The following is a 19,733-nucleotide window of genomic DNA, read 5'->3' on the forward strand; positions in this document are numbered from 1 at the left end:
TCCTTACAAGCAAGTATATATATATATATATATATATATATATATATATATATATATATATATATATATATATATATATATATATATATATATATATATATATATATATATATGTATACAAGTTAGGTCAGGAAAAAACCACAGAGGCTAGTTCATCCCTACAAGCCTGTTTCATCCTTACAAGCAAGTATATATATGTATATATGTATATATGTATATATATATATATATATATATATATATATATATATATATATATATATATATATATATATATATATATATATATATATATATATATATATATATATATATATATTATAGACAATTATTGTAGTTAATATTCTATTAGTTAGAATTTAGGTATTTTAACACTGCATCATTGTATGTAAATGAAATTTCACCATTTTTTGTCTTGGTTTTTTTCTTTTTCTTTTTCAGTACATTTGATCCGTTTTTTGTAATCAGCCTGACTAAAGCATTGATCATAATCTTCGAAATCATTTGACAAGGTTTATCATGTCAAACTGTAGGTTAGATATGATTATTAAAACCATTCAAATTAAGAGTCAGATGACTAATTCACTGTAATACGGTTTCTGAGTGGGTCCTGGGACCCTCTGGTGTGGGGGAAAAAAAATCAAGAAGGTTAAGAATCCCTGGTCTACGGAATTCCTTAGGAGGCAATTTTTGTGATAACACGAAGGAATATGATCACAGTATTTTACTGACAAACATACAGTTAAATACTGATAACGTTTTACAGAATGTAATTTATAAAGGCAAGAGTTAAGCAATGTGTATTTTCAATGCACGCATCCATCACAGGGACGTCTTGCAAGGACCAGAGGTCTGGCGCCGAGCGTTGGCCCCCTCTCTCCACCTACAAGGCCCCTCCCTCGCCCAACGTCCCCAGCCGGGCTCCTGAGGCTACCGACAGGTTGGATATTGTAGCCGGCCATTATTAAAGTGTCGCGGCCACAATGGAGACTCTATGTTCCATTGGTCATGCTTGTGGGGGCCCCTCCTCTATAGAAGGAAGGATGAGAGGGAGGGTGCTGGTCTGCGTGCTGCCGGTCCTCATTCCCGTCTCCTGGGAGACCGGGACGCGACAGGCACAAGGCTGGAGTGCGGGGGGACACGAGAGGGACCTCAAGTCCGGACTGTGGCTCACTGAGTCTATGGGACTATAACTCACCACATCAGACAGGAGTCCTGTGAAATGGACTCAAATGGAGACATTTGGCCCTCTCTTAAACAAAGGAGTTGAGATTGATGGATCATATTTGTACAGAAGTGACATGACACTGGGATATAATACTTGACTTGATAACAATACATAAGCCTCATTTATGAATTTTTTGCATTTAAAGTGATCAAATAGCACCTTTTAACAATTCAAAACAAGCACAACTTACCATCAATTAGAAGGGAATGTGTTAGTTTAGAAAGAAACATGTGACTAAAATGTGTGTTTTTTTTCTTAAAAAAAAAAAAAATTGCACCTAGTTAGTTATCTTTGATAGTTTGATGATTATTGGTGATTGTTAGTTTGTAAAAATGTAAAATGTGTCTCAAATTATATAATTTTTGGCATTTGAATTGATCAAAGTGCACCTACAGTATTGTTAAACAATAAACACACTCATTTATTTAGTTTAATGATTGTTAGTTTAGAAATCTAAATGTGACTAAAATGTATGGTTGTTTTTTTTCATTTATTGATAACATTGCCCCTAACTTATCCATCGATAGTTTGATGATTATTGGTGATTGTTAGTTTGTAAAAATGTAAAATGTGCCTCAAATGATTACTTTAGGCCTTTAAATATATCAAATTGCAACTTGTAACTCTTCAAAACAAACGCAACTATCCAACTATTTGAAGGGTTATGATTGTTAGTTTGTAAAGAAAAGTGATTAAAATATATATATATTTTAATTTATTATCCATTGATTATTGTGTGATTGTATAGTTTGTAAAATTTTAAAATGTGTCTTAAATTATATAATTATTGGCATTTAAATTGATCAAATTGCACCTATAGCATTGTTGAACAATAAACACACTCATCATTTAGTTTGATGATTGTTAGTTTAGAAATTAGAATGTGACTAAAATATATATATTTTTTTCCGTTTATTGATATCATTGCACCTAATTACTTATCTATAATTATTGGTGATTGTCCATCCATCCATCCATTTTGTCTACCGCTTGTCCCGTTCGGGGTTGCGGTGGTCACTGGAGCCTATCTCAGCTGCATTCGGGCAGAAGGCGAAGTACATCCTGGACAAGTCGCCACCTCATCGCAGGGCTATTGGTGATTGTTAGTTTGTAAAAATATAAAATGTGCCTCAAATTATTACTTTTGGCATTTAAATTTATCAAATTGCACCTTTTATAACTCTTCAAAACAAACACAACTATCCATCAATTTGAAAGGTTATGATTGTTAGTTTGTAAAGAAAAGTGACTAAAATATATATTTATTTAATTTATTGATAAAATTTGCACCTAATTAGTTATCCATCAATAGTTTGATGATTATTGGTGATTGTTAGTTTGTAAAAATGTAAAATGTGCCTCAAATTATTACTTTTGGCATATAAACTGATCAAATAGCACCCTGTAACTCTTCAAAACAAACATAACTATTCATCAATTTGAAGGGTTATGATTGTTAATTTGTAAAGAAAAGTGACAAAAATATACATTTTTTTCATTTATTGATAAACATTGCACCTAATTTCTTATCCATTGATTATTGGTGATTGTTAGTTTGTAAAAATGTAAAATGTGTCTTAAATTATATAATTTTTGGGATTTAAATTGATCAAATTGCACCTATACTACTGTTGAAAAAATAAACACACTCATCTGTTTAGTTTGATGATTGTTAGTTTAGAAATTAAAATGTGACTAAAATGTATGTTTTTTTTTCATTTATTGATGAAATTGTACCTAATTACTTATCCGTTGATGATTATTGGTGATTTTTAGTTTGTAAAAATGTAAAATGTGCCTCAAATTATTACTTTTGGCATTTAAATTGATCAAATTGCACCCTAAAACTTTAAAAAAAAAACACAACTATCCATCGATTTGAAGGGTTATGATTGTTAGTTTTGTAAAGAAAAGTGACTAAAATATATATTTGTTTCATTTATTGATAAACATTGCACCTAATTTCTTATCCATTGATTATTGGTGATTGTTACTTTTTAAAAATGTAAAATGTGTCTTAAATGATATAGTTTTTGGCATTTAAATTGATCACATTGCACCCTATAACCCTTCAAAACAAACACATTTATCCATCAATTTGAAGGGTTATGATTGTTAGTTTGTAAAGAAAAGTGACAAAAATATATATTTTTTTCATTTATTGATACAAATTGCACCTACATTTCTTAACCATTGAATATTGGTGATTGTTTTTTTGTAAAAATGTAAAATGTGCCTCAAATTATTATTTTTGGCATTTAAATTGATCAAATTGCACCTATAGCACTGTTAAGAAAATAAACACACTCATCTCTTTAGCTTGATTGTTAGTTTAGAAATCGAAATGTGACTAAAATGTATGGTTTTTTTTAGTTTTATTGATCAAATTGCACCTAATAAGTGTACATTTGAAATCAACACAATAATCCATTGATCATTCTTGTAGATAAGAAATTCCAGTATGACTAAAACAACTAAGTTACATCTTCAGATAGGTAAATAAGGATAAATAAATAATAACAAATTTACCATACCATCATAATTTTCTCTGTTTTTTTCAATATTACATTTTGTTCCTAAATGTTGTTTTTTAATTTATTTTTTAACTCTAAAAACATAAGAAAAAGGAACAAAAAAATAATAATACATTTATTTGGTACATTTCGATACCCTAACAATATATTGTAGTAATTCTGGGTTATAGAGTAAATTATCAACAAGGCATGCAAAATGTTTACATTTAATGCTTAACCTTTTTGAACCTATTCTAGTTTGCTGGGTAATCACAGAGATCCTAAAAACAATATATTTCTATATAAAAACCTGTATTGAAAAAAAAATAAATTAAAAAAATGCATGGAAAATAATAGAAACAAACCAACAAATGTTATTTACCTGATAATGACGCTTCCACGATGATCTGGCTATCTCAGGAGGAAACAGCGACACTCTGTGGTCACTTAGGGGAGTTACAACGTCCAAGTCATTGATACCTACTAAAACAGTCATTTTCACCTTCCAAAGGAAAATATGACCAGGGTGCAAACACACACACACACACACACAAAAACCGCAAAAAAACAACTATAACAAATGTAGACATTATTCAATTTATGAAACATTTATATAAACCATACCACCTGTTTAGTTCATGTTGTACTTTCCTGTGCTGGCATCTAGTGGCCACAGTCTCACATGGCTTCATCTCGGGCTAAAGAATTGGATGATCCTTAGTCGATTTGTCTTTACAAATACAACAAATACCATCCCACTGTAGAAAACCTGTTTATTAGACAAATTATACACAGAAAGCTTTGCCACCTGTAACAGATGCCTCCGGTTTGTTCAGTTTTGAATAATATGCAACACATACAACAAAATAGGCCTATATTAAATACTGTACATCATATTTTCTTTTGTTTGTGTTGTTAAAATCATCAAGTAGAATCCTGTAGTTCTATGTTAAAATGAAAACCAAAAAATGGCAACAAATAGCACAGGAGCAAGTTTGTGCATGCTTCTTTTTAATCAAGAACTTGCCAAATTTTTGTTATTTTAGCCAGCAAATAAAATGAACCAAATATGTAGATGATGTAAAGCAAAAAGAGTTTGTTGGCATGTTTAAAGAAAATAAGCTCAGCGCTACAGCTCATCATGATACAGTTTCCTCTTTGTTTAACAAAAATAGCATTAACATGTAAAATATACATTTGTTCATTAACAATGTCTCTCATTTATACTAAATAAAACTTTTATAAACGTATGTGTTCTATTTGCCATTTGGTAGCTCTACTGCAGCCTAATAACAAGGGAAAAGAACTTTGGCCGAGTTCTCTAATGCACAACATTTTTGCTCTTAAATATAAACTGAAAACTCTAAACATCTAACATTATACATTTTTAAATGTCGGCGAAAACAGCTTGGATTGCATTTTTTCCACCAAAATGTTCTGTACCACACCCGCTTCTTCTGAGCTGAAATGCACCTTAATGGTCTTGTTGGACTTAATTGGCACTTTAAAAACAAGTCATATAAACAGTACACTAAACATTACAGAAAAAATAAATTATAATATTTTCCAAAACTGATTGCTCATGACATTCCTTTCTTTGCTGCTGGTTCCCACTACGCTTAGACTTTTGAAAATACTGTCGCAAAACCCCAGAAACTGAATAAACATGATGTGACCTGGGAAAACAAATGTTTAGCTAAATAGTCATGGCGGCATTGGAATCAAAACTCAAATAATAAAGTTTTGAATGATGAAGCAAAGAACAGAGACTACAGCATTACTCATTTAAGCAGTTCAAACAATTAGACAGCTTGGAACAATGTTCTTTTTTTTTTCTTGTGACCAAAACACATTCCACGCATTAAAAGATTTTTTTGGGGGGCGGGGAAACAAATCTTATTAAAAGACATATTAAGCCTTCGCTTTGAAATCCTTTTTGGGTTTTGTTATCCCCACTAGCTTCTCTTTTAATTGGTACCCTTCTTAAGAGTCTGTCTGAAATGTCTGGACATGACTTGAAGAGCATACAGTACATGTGAGAGCTCTACATACAATCACTTACATGTCTGTGGGCACTGGTGCAGTGCAGTGGGATTCACAAAGAAGTCTTCAATGTGCATCAAAGAATGGTCGAGTCAAGTTACGGGCTGGATGCACCGAAATGGCAGAGAAAGTTCAGGGGAAGTCGCATCGGACAAACTACTGTTCCTACGGTGCCGTTTCGACGCACTGTCTTAAAGTCTGAGTGCACCACAGGAAGGTGTTTTGCATGTGTTCAGTTGTCTTGGCCGGAGGTCCAGTCAAAGCGTCACCTCGGAAAAAATTTGACATTTGGTGTGGGGAAGGGGAAATTGAGCAATGTGGTGGTGAAGTTAGAGGAGTCTTGTCCTAAGGATTCAAACACGCTTGTGAATCCAGCCATGAGGAGCAATTCAGGGGCGGTTTTAGACCGGAACAGGAGTCAGTTCATCTCCAGAATACGAAGCAATCCTCATGTTATCAAACACAACCATCACACACTCCCAAAAGAATCCCCCCAAGCAATCACAAGAACGACATCAATAAAGCAAAAAAAACAACAACTTATACTGAAAAGGAATATTCAAGCAGAACACCACCTCCAGCATCTCTCATACAAAATGGAATCACCCGAGCAGAAACTGAAACGGTAGAAGATCGTATGTACACGGATGTCTATCCGCTAACTCCCTAACATTGTATTTATTTTATAAGCCCCATCATCTTCCCATAACCCCCTCATAATCCCCCTGAACAAACCAACCGCATTCCAAGCACCTTATATGGATGTACCCCTGTCTGGGTCGTTGCCGTATCCAAAGTTAGGTCCAGGGCCAGTGGGCTGGTAGGGGATGGAGGACATTGTTTTAATGGGGCTGCGGAAGAAGCCGCCGTTGGGGGCCCTCTGCCGGAAAGGGCCGACCCCACCAGTCCGATGGTCCTGGAGTCCCACTCCGCCGCCGCTGCCGAAGCCGGCGGAGAACCCGGCGGCCGCTTTGGCGGACAGGCTGCGGCTGAGGGTCTGGATCTGCTCGGGGATGAAGGTGGTGGTGGTGATGTGCGTGTTGCGAAAATCGCTTATCTGCTCTAAGGCCTGGCGGGCGGCAGGCAGCGCATCCATATCGAGGGGCGTCAGATCAACGGAAGAGGTGGAGAACTGCTTGTGGGGGCTTTCGTCCTCTGTGCACAGGCTGTTAACCCTGCGGTGTAGGTGCTCCAGGTCGATCTCCTTATCGTCCTGCAAGGCGGAGAGAGGGAGCGAGGGAAGGAGGAGAATGGAGAACAGAAGACAGTGACGGTAGATGGTCCAAAAGATGGAAAGAGTGTTTTAAATGGAGGCAAGTAAGGAAGGAAATCAATGAGAGTTGGGTAAACAGTTTGGGAGATGGAGGAAAGAGTGAAGATAAAGTTGTTGAAAAGGAAGGATTAGAAAGAGAAGACAAGAGCGGGATGGTTTTGCGTCATCAATCGAAACAACATCCATTTGACAATATCAATGGATAACAACCATAGCCGGAGGAAAGAGGAGAGTGTTAAACGATACACGATGATGACGGCATCAACACCACCCCAACGTGGTTTGGGATGATTCCGGAAAGGTGAGGTTATCACAGGGGTGAAGGTGGTGTGATGACCGTGTGTGTGCGCGTGTGTGTGTGTGTGTGTGTGTGTGTGTGTGAGACAGGAGGAAAGGAGAGGAAGGGAAAGGATGGTGGGAGTGATAGCTGTGGTCAGGATATTGACAGAGATAGAGAGAGGAAAATGTACAAAACACTTCTACAAAGTCTCTAAGGGAGTGCAAAGGATCTGGAATTCTTGGAGAAAAAAACACACCACCGTCATGCTGTGTGCTTTACCATTCCAGAGTGTCAACATACAAAACTACACAGCAGAACTTTACGCCAGCAACACACATTCCGTTACTTGCTGTCACATGGCTGAAATACCAAAGAATTCACATTGAGACACACGTCTCCTTTTCATGTGACGTCACATTCACTTAAACTACAGTCGTCCCTCGCCATATCGGACTTCAAAAATCGTGCCTTCACTGCGCCACATCATTTTTTTTTTTTTGCGCATTTTACATGTTTTTGCCCTTAATTTAGTGTTGAAATATTTCCTATTCATGTATTGTATATATTACAGTGGAATATTTATCTTATTTTCTATTAATATGTTCAGACAATCAATAAAGATATTCACCATAAATCAATTATCGCGATATCAAAAGGGCATACACACTGAAATCTTTTAAGCAGGTTTCATTAAAAAAAATAAAATAAATAAAAAAATAAAAAAAATAAAAAATACAGTAAATATTGTTCTGGCTTCCTGAGAGCCATATTGACTGTTTAAAAATGTTTATCTTCTCCTTCTTTCATTTGTAAAAGTGTTTTAATGATAAAGGCAAAACGGTTGTCATTTGTAATTGGGAAAGACGTCATTGTGTCTTGTGTTAATCGCTAGGTTCGGTAGCGATTAGCACCTGAGCTGCTTAGAAATGGGCAGTATCACCATGCATTTGTCAAAGTGCGGCAATACATCACGGTTTAACCATATACTAAATTAACCATTTGGAATTTGGAAAGCAAAACGGTTGTCATTTGCAATTGGGAAAGACGTCAATGTTTCATGTATTAATGTTAGCATTAAGTTCGGTAGCGATTAGCACCTGAGCTGCTTAGAAATGGGCAGTATCACCGTGAATTTGTCAAAGTGCAATCATCAATCACGGTTCAATGATATACTAAATTAACCATTTTGAGTTCAGAAAGCAAAACGGTTGTCATTTGTAATTGGGAAAGACGTCATTGTATTAATGTTAGCATTTAATTTTCCTTCTTTCATTTGTAAAAGTTTTATAATGATAAAGGCAAAACGGTTGTCATTTGTAATTGGGAAAGACATCATTGTGTCTTGTGTTAATGTTAGCATTTAGGTTCAGTAGCGATTAGGACCTTAGCTGCTTAGAAATGGGCAGTATTACCATGAATTTGTCAAAGTGCAGTAATCAATCACAATTTAACGATATACTAAATTAACCATTTGGAATTTGGAAAGCAAAGCGGTTGTCATTTGTAATCGGGAAAGACGTCACTGTGTCTTGTATTAATGTTAGCATTTAAGTTTCGGTAGCGATGAGCACCTGAACTGCTTAGAAATGGGCAGTATCACTGTGAATTTGTCAAACTGCAGTAATCAATCACAATTTAACGATTTACTAACTATTTGGAATTTGGAAAGCAAAACGGTTGTCATTTGTAATTGAGAAAGACGTCAATGTGTCTAGTATTGATGCTAGCATTTAAGTTTCGGTAGCGATTAGCACCTGAGCTTCTTAGAAATGGGCAGTATCACCATGAATTTGTCAAAGTGCAGTAATCAATCACGGTTTAACGTTATACTAAATCAACCACTTGGAATTTGACCGAACCGTAATCAAATGGGGTTAAAGTTGAACACTGCTAACAAAAACACAAACATCTTAGCGCTACTTGATCTTCAGTCTCAAGTTTTCAGTACAACTATTTGATGGACTTCATCTTCAACCCTTGGCTTGTCAAAAACACATCTCCACATTGGTAGGACTTTGACACAAGCGATGTCAACATACACCAACGAGATATAGCGTTGGACTCGGAGCTGTAGTTCAGGCTGACTGAGACTGCTATCAGCTATCAGCAGCTGTCCTTGGAAAGTTGAGATTAACTCTTTTGATTCATTTCACCGTTGTCATCAATAACACAGCTTTGGCTTGAACGATGTGGAATAAAAAATTCTTTACACGGAATGCTAACATCACAACTATTGATCATAATTACGACTCTCAAATTTAACAACTTTTTGGTGGACTTCATCTTTAACTGTTTATTGATGTGTTTATCAATAAAACATCTCCACATTGGTGAGACTTTGACATGAGCGATGTGTAACATTGAAGTAGGCGCAATACTTGAGTCTAATTGCGACCACTATCAGGTATCAGCAGCTGTCCGGTCAAAGCGAAGACCAACTCTGTTAAATTCCAAATGCACTTAATCTACAACATCAATAACACAGCTTTAGCTTGAGCAATGTGGAATGACAACACAGACAAGCAATACCAACAACACGGAATTCTAACAAGTCTGCTGGGTTTTTGACCAACTTCCACCCGTAGTATCAAGTACATACAGTCCCAGTTCTAACTTAGAGGAACTACCCAGGATTAGACAAAGTATTTCCACATCGTGACCCTGTTGTAGTGGCCTGGCGACGACCCGGTAGCCTGGGAGCCTGGAACCTCCGTGCTACCAGTGAGTGCTATTATCTACAGCAGAACACACTCGAAACTACGAGTGGACAGATGATTAACTTCTTGTTTAGAGCCTTATTCAGTTGTTATGCTTTAACTATGAACATATTTGAATTATTGATAAAAATCCTATTTTGCGGAAATTCGTTGACCATGGTTATGTCCGGTACCCATCAACCACGATAAACAAGGGACGACTGTATCACTTACACATAATCTGGATCTAAGTCTTCAGTCAAAGGTGTGGTTATTACTACAACCATCACATACAGGGTTAAATAAAACTTAAAACAAAACTTATTCACAAGTCCTAGGGATGGTGACACTGCGTGAGAGGTGTTTCATGCTCTTTTTTCGGATAGGTGGACATGGTGTTGTGCAAGGGATGAGGTGAGGCTCGTAAGGACGGGGTTCGTAGGGCGGCATTGTACAAACCCCGTTTCCATATGAGTTGGGAAATTGTGTTGGATGTAAATATAAACAGAATATAATGATATGCAAATCCTTTTTCAACCCATATGCAATTGAATGCACTACAAAGACAAGATATTTGATGTTCAAACTCATAAGCTTTTTATTTTTTTGCAAATAATAATTGCCTTAGAATTTCATGGCTGCAACATGTGCCAAAGTAGTTGAGAAAGGGCATGTTGCTGCAAGTTGCAGATGCTGGCTTTTGAACTTTGCGTCGATAACAGTCTGAATGGTTCGCTTCCCCTTTGGTCCGGATGACACGGTGTCGAATATTTCCAAAAACAATTTGAAATGTGGACTCGTCAGACCACAGAACACTTTTCCGCTTTGCATCAGTCCATCTTAGATGATCTCGGGCCCAGAGAAGCCGGCGGCGTTTCTGGATGTGGTTGATAAATGGCTTTCGCTTTGCAAAATAGAGCTTTAACTTGCACTTACCGATGTAGCGACAAACTGTATTTAATGACAGTGGTTTTCTGAAGTGTTCCTGAGCCCATGTGGTGATATCCTTTAGAGATTGATGTCGGTTTTTGATACAGTGCCGTCTGAGGGATCGAAGGTCATGGTCATTCAATGTTGATTTCCGGCCATGCCGCTTACATGGAGTAATTTCTCCAGATTCTCTGAACCTTTTGATGATATTATGGACCGTAGATGTTGAAATCCCTAAATTTTCTTACAATTGCACTTTGAGAATCGTTGTTCTTAAACTGTTTGACTAATTGCTTACGCAGTTGTGGACAAATGGATGTACCTCGCCCCATCCATTCTTGTGAAAGACTGAGCATTTTTTGGGAAGCTGTTTTTATACCCAATCATGGCACCCACCTGTTCCCAATTAGCCTGCGCACCTGTGGGATGTTCCGAATAAGCGTTTGATGAGCCTTCCTCAACTTTATCAGTATTTATTGCCACCTTTCCCAACTTATTTGTCACGTGTTGCTCGCATCAAATTCTTAAAGTTAATGATTATTTGCAAAAAAAAATGTTCATCAGTTTGAACATCAAATATGTTGTGTTTGTAGCATATTCAACTGAATATGGGTTGAAAATGATTTGCAAATCATTGTATTCCGTTTATATTTACATCTAAAACAATTCCCAACTCATATGGAAACGGGGTTTGAAATTCAGGTGAGGTACGGTAAGGGTCTCAGGTGTGGGTGTTGACAGGAAGGGAGGCTGTGGGTTGTCAAGTTTCTGCAGACGGTGCAAAAATGTTTCTCGGAGGCGGGGGCATCAAGATAGACTTACTGACCTACTGTGTCCTTCGTGTCAATGGGTTCTGGAAGCCGGAGGACAGAGCGGACCAACGGAGGCACCCCCCCTGGTTGCCTATTAGGGAAGGGACAGCGGGAAGAAGGCGAGGACGGGGGGGCCACTGATGCTTTTCCCATCACTAATCATACACACACTGAACAATTCAACAAGGGTGTGTCGAGACTTGGTGTGATGACACAATGAATGGAGCGTGAAGGAGAAGAGGCAATCACCATTGGTCGGTCCTGTCCGTTGTGAGTAAGGAGACTGACTTGAGAAGTGGTTTTAATTATACTTTCTAAAAAGTAAACATCTCCTCTAATCTATGAGAATGTGAAGGCATTACTTTGGTGTATCAAGTATCATCTGTAAAAATATCTATACCCCATGTCGCACGACGATACAGTAGAGTAGTGATTCATATGGCCCCATTCCTGGGGTGATCTCGCATGAGAGGATGGTGGCAGGTTAATCATTTATAATTGCAGTCTGCTGAAAATGATGGAAATGCCACTTTGAATAGCAACGGACGCTGTCGACAAATTTGGAATTGCCACAAAAAAGTGAAGTGAATTATATTTATATAGCGCTTTTCTCTAGTGACTCAACACACGTTATACAGTGAAACCCATTATCCACGTTACATTTATAAACCAGTGTGGAGCAGGTGGGTGAAGCGTCTTGCCCCAGGACACAACAGCTGCGACTAGGATGGCAGAAGTGGGGATCGAACCGAGAACCCTCAGGTTGCCGGCACGGCCGCTCTACCAACCGAGCCACGCTTATCTTAAAAACATTTGAAGTTATTTGACACTCTACTGCCGTCCAGCGCATAAAGTTAAAAAGTACCCATAGTTGTCACAGACACACTAAATGTGGGGAAATCACTGTTGATCACCCCCTGGGAGGTGAGGGGAGCAGTGAGCAGCACCGGTGGCCGCGCCCGGGATCATTATTGGTGGTTTAACCCCCAATTCCAACCCTTGAGTGACAAGCAGGGAGGTAATGGGTCTCAGTTTTATAAAGTGGATAGTGCACCCGTCCCAATTCGTCACGTTTCATGTGTCAGGTAAACCGCGACAAATGGGGCCATATGAATCGACTTCCGACTGGACACTATTCTTAGAGTTTTTCGAAAAACTCTAAAAATAGTGTCCAGTCGGAAGTCGATTCACATGGCCCCGTTTGTCCCATTTGTCGCGGTTTACCTGACACATGAAACGTGACGAATTGGGAGCGGTGCATTATCCCTTGAGTGCCAAGCAGGGAGGTAATGGGATTTTTATAAAGTGGATAGTGCCCCCCCCCCCCAAATTCGTCACGTTTCACATGTCAGGTAAACCGCGACGAATGGAGCCTTATGAATCGACTTCCGACTGGACACCATTTTTAGAGTTTTTTGAAAAAAATAGTGTCCAATATAAAAATGGGACCCATTACATCCCTGCTTGGTACTCAAGGGTTGAAATTGGGGGTTAAATCACCAACAATGATTTTTATCAAGTGGCTAATGCACCCCCCCCCAAGTCGTCACGTTTCATGTGTCAGGTAAACCACGACGAATGGGGCCATATGAATCGACTTCCGACTGGACACTTTTTTAGAGTTTTTTGAAAAAAATTGTGTCCAGTGGGAAGTCGATAAAGGGGATAGTGTACCTCCCCCCAATTCGTCACGTTTCATGTGTCAGGTAAACCGCGACGAATGGGGCCATATGAATCGACTTCCGACTGGACGCTATTTTTAGAGTTTTTTGAAAAACTCTAAAAATAGTGTCCAGTCGGAAGTCGATAAAGTGGATAGTGCACCCCTCCTAATTTGTCACGTTTCATGTGTCAGGTAAACCGTGACAAATGGGGCCATGTGAATCGACTTCCGACTGGACACTATTTTTCAAGTTTTTCGAGAAAGGCCTCATTACAAACCCACACGGTAAGGAAATGCATGTTTTAACAACACGATTCATAACCGTGCCCTTACTTATATGTTTTACTGTATGTATAACCTTGGGGTGGGAGGTGAGGTGGTGAAGGTGGTCATTCTCATTTTAGGGGCAAGCTCGGAGGGGTTGTTGGGCTCGTAGGAGTGCTGCACGATGAGGGCGCAAGGGATGTCGCAGCACGCTGGGGGCTGGTAACGGGTGGCCGCGGGGGTCGTGGCGTTGGAGGCGTTGGAGGTCTGGTTCTGGGTCTGAGCGCCCAGGACGAGGGGGTGCTCGTTGGGGCCGTGAGGGGACGGATCGGCAGCTTGCCTGACAGACGGGCCATCTGCCTGCTTCTGGTTTTGCCGGGGCATGCGTGCGGCGGCCGGGGAGGGGACGATGGAAGCAGCGCACGAATTAAGGTAGGACAAAGAGGGCAGGGCGAATGGCAGATGAGATCAGGCAGATGGGAGGATGATAAGGTGGCAAAGAGAAGTCAATAGGAGAAGCAGACAGGTGGGGAGGTGAGCGAGAAGAGAGACACGGCAGTCAGTCAGCGCACACACTTAAGCAGGTCGACCTGTGTTGTGTCCTCAGAGACCACCACACAGTCGTTTAATACCTGGAAAGGGGAGATGTTTAAATGGCATTTTGTATTGCACGCCCCTCTCTCTCTCTCTCTCTCTCTCTCTCTCTCTCTCTCTCTCTCTCTCTCTCTCTCTCTCTCTCTCTGTCTCTCTCTCTCTCCCCCTCAACACAGAGTACTTATCTACGAAAACAAAACAAACAAACAAAAAAAAAAGGGCAACATGAGAGCTTTGAGCCACATTGACACAGATCATTGCAAAGGGTTAGGATGAGCAGACAGGCAGTTCCCGTGCGAAAAATATGGTTACTTAAAATAGGCCGAATGAATGAATAACAAAAGGAGGAATGCCCGTTCTTCTCATGCTAAAACTACATGGATTATATGAACTATCAGACATGGTCCAAAAACCGTTATGCAGAAGTTCTGACAGCCTTATACACTATATTGCCAACAGTATTTGGCTACCCATCCAAATGATCGGAATCAGGTGTATAAAATCAGGCACTTTGGCATAGGGACTGCATATAAGCTGTACATCAACAGGTCCAATGCAAAGCGTCAGATGCAGTGGTGTAAAGCACGTAGAGCCGCGGAGACGGGTTCTCTGGAGTGATGAGTCACGCAATAGCCGTCCGGCAATCTGATGGACGAGTCTGGGTTTGAAGGTTGCCAGGAGAACGGTACATTTCGAACTGCATTGTGCCGAGTGTGAAATTTGGCGGAGGAGGTTATATGGTGTGGGGTTGTTTTTCAGGAGTTGGGCTTGGCCCCTTAGTTCCAGTGAAAGGAACTTTGAATGATCCAGGATACCACAACATTTGCTGTGGATGAACTTGACTGGCCTGCACAGAGTCCTGACCTGAACCCGATAGAACACCTTTGAGATGAATTAGAATGGAGACTGAGAGCCAGGCCTTCTCGACTAAGATCAGTGTGTGACCTCACCCATGCGCTTTTGGAAGAATGGTTGAAAATTCCTATAAACACACTCCGCAACCTTGTGGACAGCCTTCCCAGAAGAGTTAAAACTGTAATAGCTGTAACATTATATTGAACCCTATGGGTTACGAAGTGGAAGGCACTTCAAGTTCATATGTGAGTCAAGGCAGGTGGCCAAATACTTTTGGCAATATAGTGTATTTCCTGAATAGAATTATAAAGTGTGCAGTGTCAAAATTCCTTCATAATAATTTTAAACATGTGAAGATAGAAAAGTATTGAACAGTTTCTGTCAGTTTATGAAGGAGATGGAATTAGTATTGTAAATTTAGCCTTTTTCAGCACCTATGAATTTATGAACACTGGTAAAAGTAAAGAAAATCTATACCAGCACACAGTTTAGCACAGCACATGCGAAAATGTATAAAAATTAATAAGTAGAAAATAAATGAAATGCATAATTATGTGTTATACTGCCAACTCTTTATGACCACATGTAGTGGTAATAATGTGATCCAATCCACTTTGCTCATAATGTGGACGGGCCTAATAATCTAATGCCTGCTGTGCGATATGGACAAAAAGGTCATTGTATACCCCGATAGTATTTAAAAAAAAATGTATACAGTACATATACACACATGAAATGAATGCTAATTCCGCTTTTCTTTCATCCTTTTCTTTACAAAACCAATGTTGTGTAAAAAAAAAAAAAAAAAAGGACAAGATAATTAAAAAAATATGTATTTTTTTTACCAAACCTTCTTTTTTAACATTGTATACTCAGACCATGTCAACACATTTGAATTTAGAAATATACATATTTTTTTCTGTGTCAGCAGAACTGCTTGTCATCTGTCATCTGGCTTGTTTTTTTTTTTTTTTTTCATATTTTTGTGGTTTTATTAGTCACATTTTAACAATGATGATGTATGAAAATTCGCTAGCAATGACTTTCTTGTTGGCATGTTTTGCAGGTAAGCCTACTGTTGTTTGGTCGATGTCTTGTCTTTTTTAATTTAAACAAATTAGTTTTTCCCTCTTTTCGGCACAAATTCCTCTTTGAGTTTTTGTTGGCTGAGCTTCCATTGAGCTGGAAAGCTCAATGGCTGTGAAAGTCTTCCAAATGAAGTTAAAAATTCTACCGTAAAGCAGCAGACGTTAATATTAGGATGTAAACAATAGATAATCATATCCTAGGATAGACAATTTTATGTTTTACTACAATATATATCATAATACCGCCCATCACAAGCCTGGTCATGAAGGATTCTAATGAGTATGTGGCCTTGATTGTTGTTGACGTAATATTCAGTGCACTACTGGGTGCCACCAGCAGAGGCGCTGTTGACTCAGTCTCAACTCGTTTGCTACAATATGCCAGCTACGGTGCGGTATTATTCTGGTTGTGCTTAACGACCTCGACATAATTTTTCTGGTACATGGTGTATTGATAAGTGTGACCAGTAGATGGCAGTCATCCATAAGAGATGCAAGATCCATCCATCCATCCATCCATCCATCTTCTTACCCTTATCCGAGGTCGGGTTGCGGGTGCAGCAGCCAAAGCAGGGAAGCCCAGACTTCCCTCTCCCCAGCCACTTTGTCCAGCTTCTCCCTTGGGATCCCGAGGCGTTCCCAGGCCAGCCGGGAGACATAGTCTTGCCAATGTGTCCTGGGTCTTCCCCGTGCCCAAAAAACTTCCCTAGGGAGGCGTTCGGGTGGCATCCTGACCAGATGGCCGAACCACCTCATCTGGCTCCTCTCGATGTGGAGGAGTAGCGGCTTTAGTTTGACCTCCCCCCCGAATGGCAGAGCTTCTCACCCTATCTCTAAGGGAGAGCCCCGCCACCCGGCGAATAAAACTCATTTCGGCCGCTTGTACCCGTGATCTTGTCCTTTCGGTCATAACCCCCAAAGCTCATGACCATAGGTGAGGATGGGAACGTAGAGCGACCGATAAATTGAGAGCTTTGCCTTCCGGCTCAGCTCCTTCTTCACCACAACGGATCGATACAGCATCCGCATTACTGAAGACGCCACACCGATCCGCCTGTCGCTCTCGCCATCCACTCTTTCCTCACTCGTGAACAAGACTCAGAGGTACTTGAACTCCTCCACTTGGGGCAAGATCTCCGCCCCAACCCAGAGATGGCACTCCACCCTTTTCCGGGCGAGAACCATGGACCCGGACTTGGAGGTGCTGATTCCCATCCAAGTCGCTTCACACTCGGCTGCGAACAGATCTAGAGAGAGCTGAAGATCTTGGCCAGTTGAAGTCATCAGGACCACATCATTTTGCAAAAAGCATAGACCTAATCCTGCGACCGCCAAACCGGAACCCCTCAACGCCTTGACTGTGCCTAGAAATTCTGTCCATAAAAGTCATGAACAGAATCGGTGACAAAGGACAGCCTTGGCTGAGTCCAACCCTCACTGGAAATGGGTCCGACTTACTACCGGCAATGCGACCAAGCTCTGACACTGATCACACATATTTGGTACATGGTGTATTGATAAGTGTGACCAGTAGATGGCAGTCATACATAAGAGATGCAAGATGAGGTGAGTAAATAACACCAAAACTTAAAATGTTCCATTGAGAATACAGAAAATTACACACGGCGCTCAAAAATCTGTCAAAATGTTTTTAGTATGGCTCCGGTAAGCCATGAAGCTGCACCGCTTGATGGATTGTCAGAGCATTGAACATATGAGTATTAGTATGGTGCGTGTATAAGGACCGCAGAATGTCACCTATTGGATAGCACGTGAAGCAGGGGTTTGTGCGTCTGCCTCACAATACAAAGATCCTGAGTAGTTCTGGGTTCAATCCCGGGCTCGGGATCTTTCTGTGTGGAGTTTGCATGTCCTCTCTGTGACTGCGTGGGTTCCCTCCGGGTACTCTGGTTTCCTCCCACTTTCAAAGACATGCACCCGGGGATAGGTTGATTGGCAACACTACATTGGCCCTAATGTGTGGATGTGAGTGTGAATGTTGTCTGTGTTGGCCCTGCGATGAGGTGGCGACTTGTCCAGGGTATACGCCGCCGATGTGAGTGTGAATGTTGTCGGTGTTGGCCCTGCGATGAGGTGGCGACTTGTCCAGGGTGTACGCCGCCTTCCGCCTGATTGTAGCTGAGATAGGCACCAGCGCCCCCCGCGACCCCAAAGGGAATAAGCGGTAGAAATGGATGGATGGATGGATGGAAATTTTTCTTACCTTCTGGTACCTACTGATGTGTGTCACGCCTGTAAGATTATGTTTTGGTTTTTGCCATGTTTTGGTCAGGTTATGGTTAGTTTTTTGGACATTTAGTTCTGTCTTGGCACTTCCTGGTTTGTTTTTGTCTCCATGCCAACTCATTAGTTTTCACCTGTCATGTCACGTCCCTGTTCTCAGCCTCACACCTGTTTTCACTAATGATCGTAGCTACTATTTAAGTCACTCTTTTTCTTGTCTTCATTCAGGGATCTTCACGCACACACACCTTCCCATGCTGCGCTACTTTAATGCCCTTGAACACCTCGCTATCCATGCCCCTTGTTTCGATCCAAGTAAGTTTTTGTATTTATGCCTCAGTGCTGGTATTGTTTTGTTTATGCCCCAGCTAGTGTCTTTTGTTTCGTTTGTATATAGTCATGCCATCGTGCTGTTTAAGTTTATAGTTCATTGTCATTCATGCCATCGTGCAAGTGTTTTTGTTTTCCCTGTTTTGTATATAGTATATAAATAAAAAATGTACTCACAGTCACGTCTCGCACGTGCTAATCATCCTCTGCGTCGAAGAAACAACTTTAACCCATATCCAAGCTTGACAATGTGTATATGGGATCTGCATAAGTACTGAAAATGTGCGCGCGTCCGCCATTATAGTCCGTTTATATTTACATTTAACACATAGTCTTCCCAATGTGTCCTGGGTCTTCCCCGTAAAAACGGGGTTTGTACATACGGACTCCCTGGTGTCTGTTGCCGTCATCTCCCTTTAGTCAAACACAACACCAACCTTGAGCAAGTATAAAAAAAACAAAAACAATCAGTGGGTCAACGTATCGGCAGGATGGAGGACAAAAAGTCAGGGGTCAACTATCAAAAACAACCACGGCTGAATAGGTTAACCACATCTTTGCTATGGTAACACAAAAAGGGCAATTTTAAATATTCATTGCTTGGTTTTGATTAATATGACAGCATATCCAAAATACAACAATCAATCAAATGTTTGAGTAAAAGTTGTAAAGCTGTAATACAAAACCTTGACCGGGAGCCCAATCAAAGACGGCGATCGCCATTACGGTTTGAGACCGTGTCCCGTGCTCAGTCAGGGGCTGATTATACCGCCTGCTTTTGGGGGGCTATTGAAGATGGCGGGGGGGAGGTGTGTGTTTGTGCCTGCTGTGACCGAACCACACTGTGCCTAACATGAATTTGAGTTCAGCCGAGGGTCGGATGTCTTTGTGGCTGCTCAGTGGCCCACAGGACTAGTGGT

General features: G+C 40.2%; 1 protein-coding gene across 3 annotated transcripts in view; it reads right to left on the reverse strand.

Annotated features, from left to right (window-relative positions):
* Positions 1–4,483: 4,483 nt before the first annotated feature.
* Positions 4,484–19,733, reverse strand: part of grid2 (glutamate receptor, ionotropic, delta 2) — a 1,199,099-nt gene continuing 1,183,849 nt past the window's right edge. Inside the window, exon 16 of one of the 3 annotated variants that reach the window (XM_061901055.1) lies at positions 4,484–6,997. In XM_061901055.1, coding sequence (XP_061757039.1) covers positions 6,539–6,997 — 459 coding nt within the window. In that variant the 3' untranslated portion in view covers positions 4,484–6,538. Of the gene's footprint in view, positions 6,998–13,332; positions 14,069–19,733 lie in introns of those variants that run through there. The other 2 variants (XM_061901073.1, XM_061901064.1) reach the window with 2 other exon arrangements.

This window comes from Nerophis ophidion, linkage group LG01 (assembly GCF_033978795.1).
Source record: "Nerophis ophidion isolate RoL-2023_Sa linkage group LG01, RoL_Noph_v1.0, whole genome shotgun sequence".
In the NCBI taxonomy this organism is placed as follows: Eukaryota; Metazoa; Chordata; class Actinopteri; order Syngnathiformes; family Syngnathidae; genus Nerophis; species Nerophis ophidion.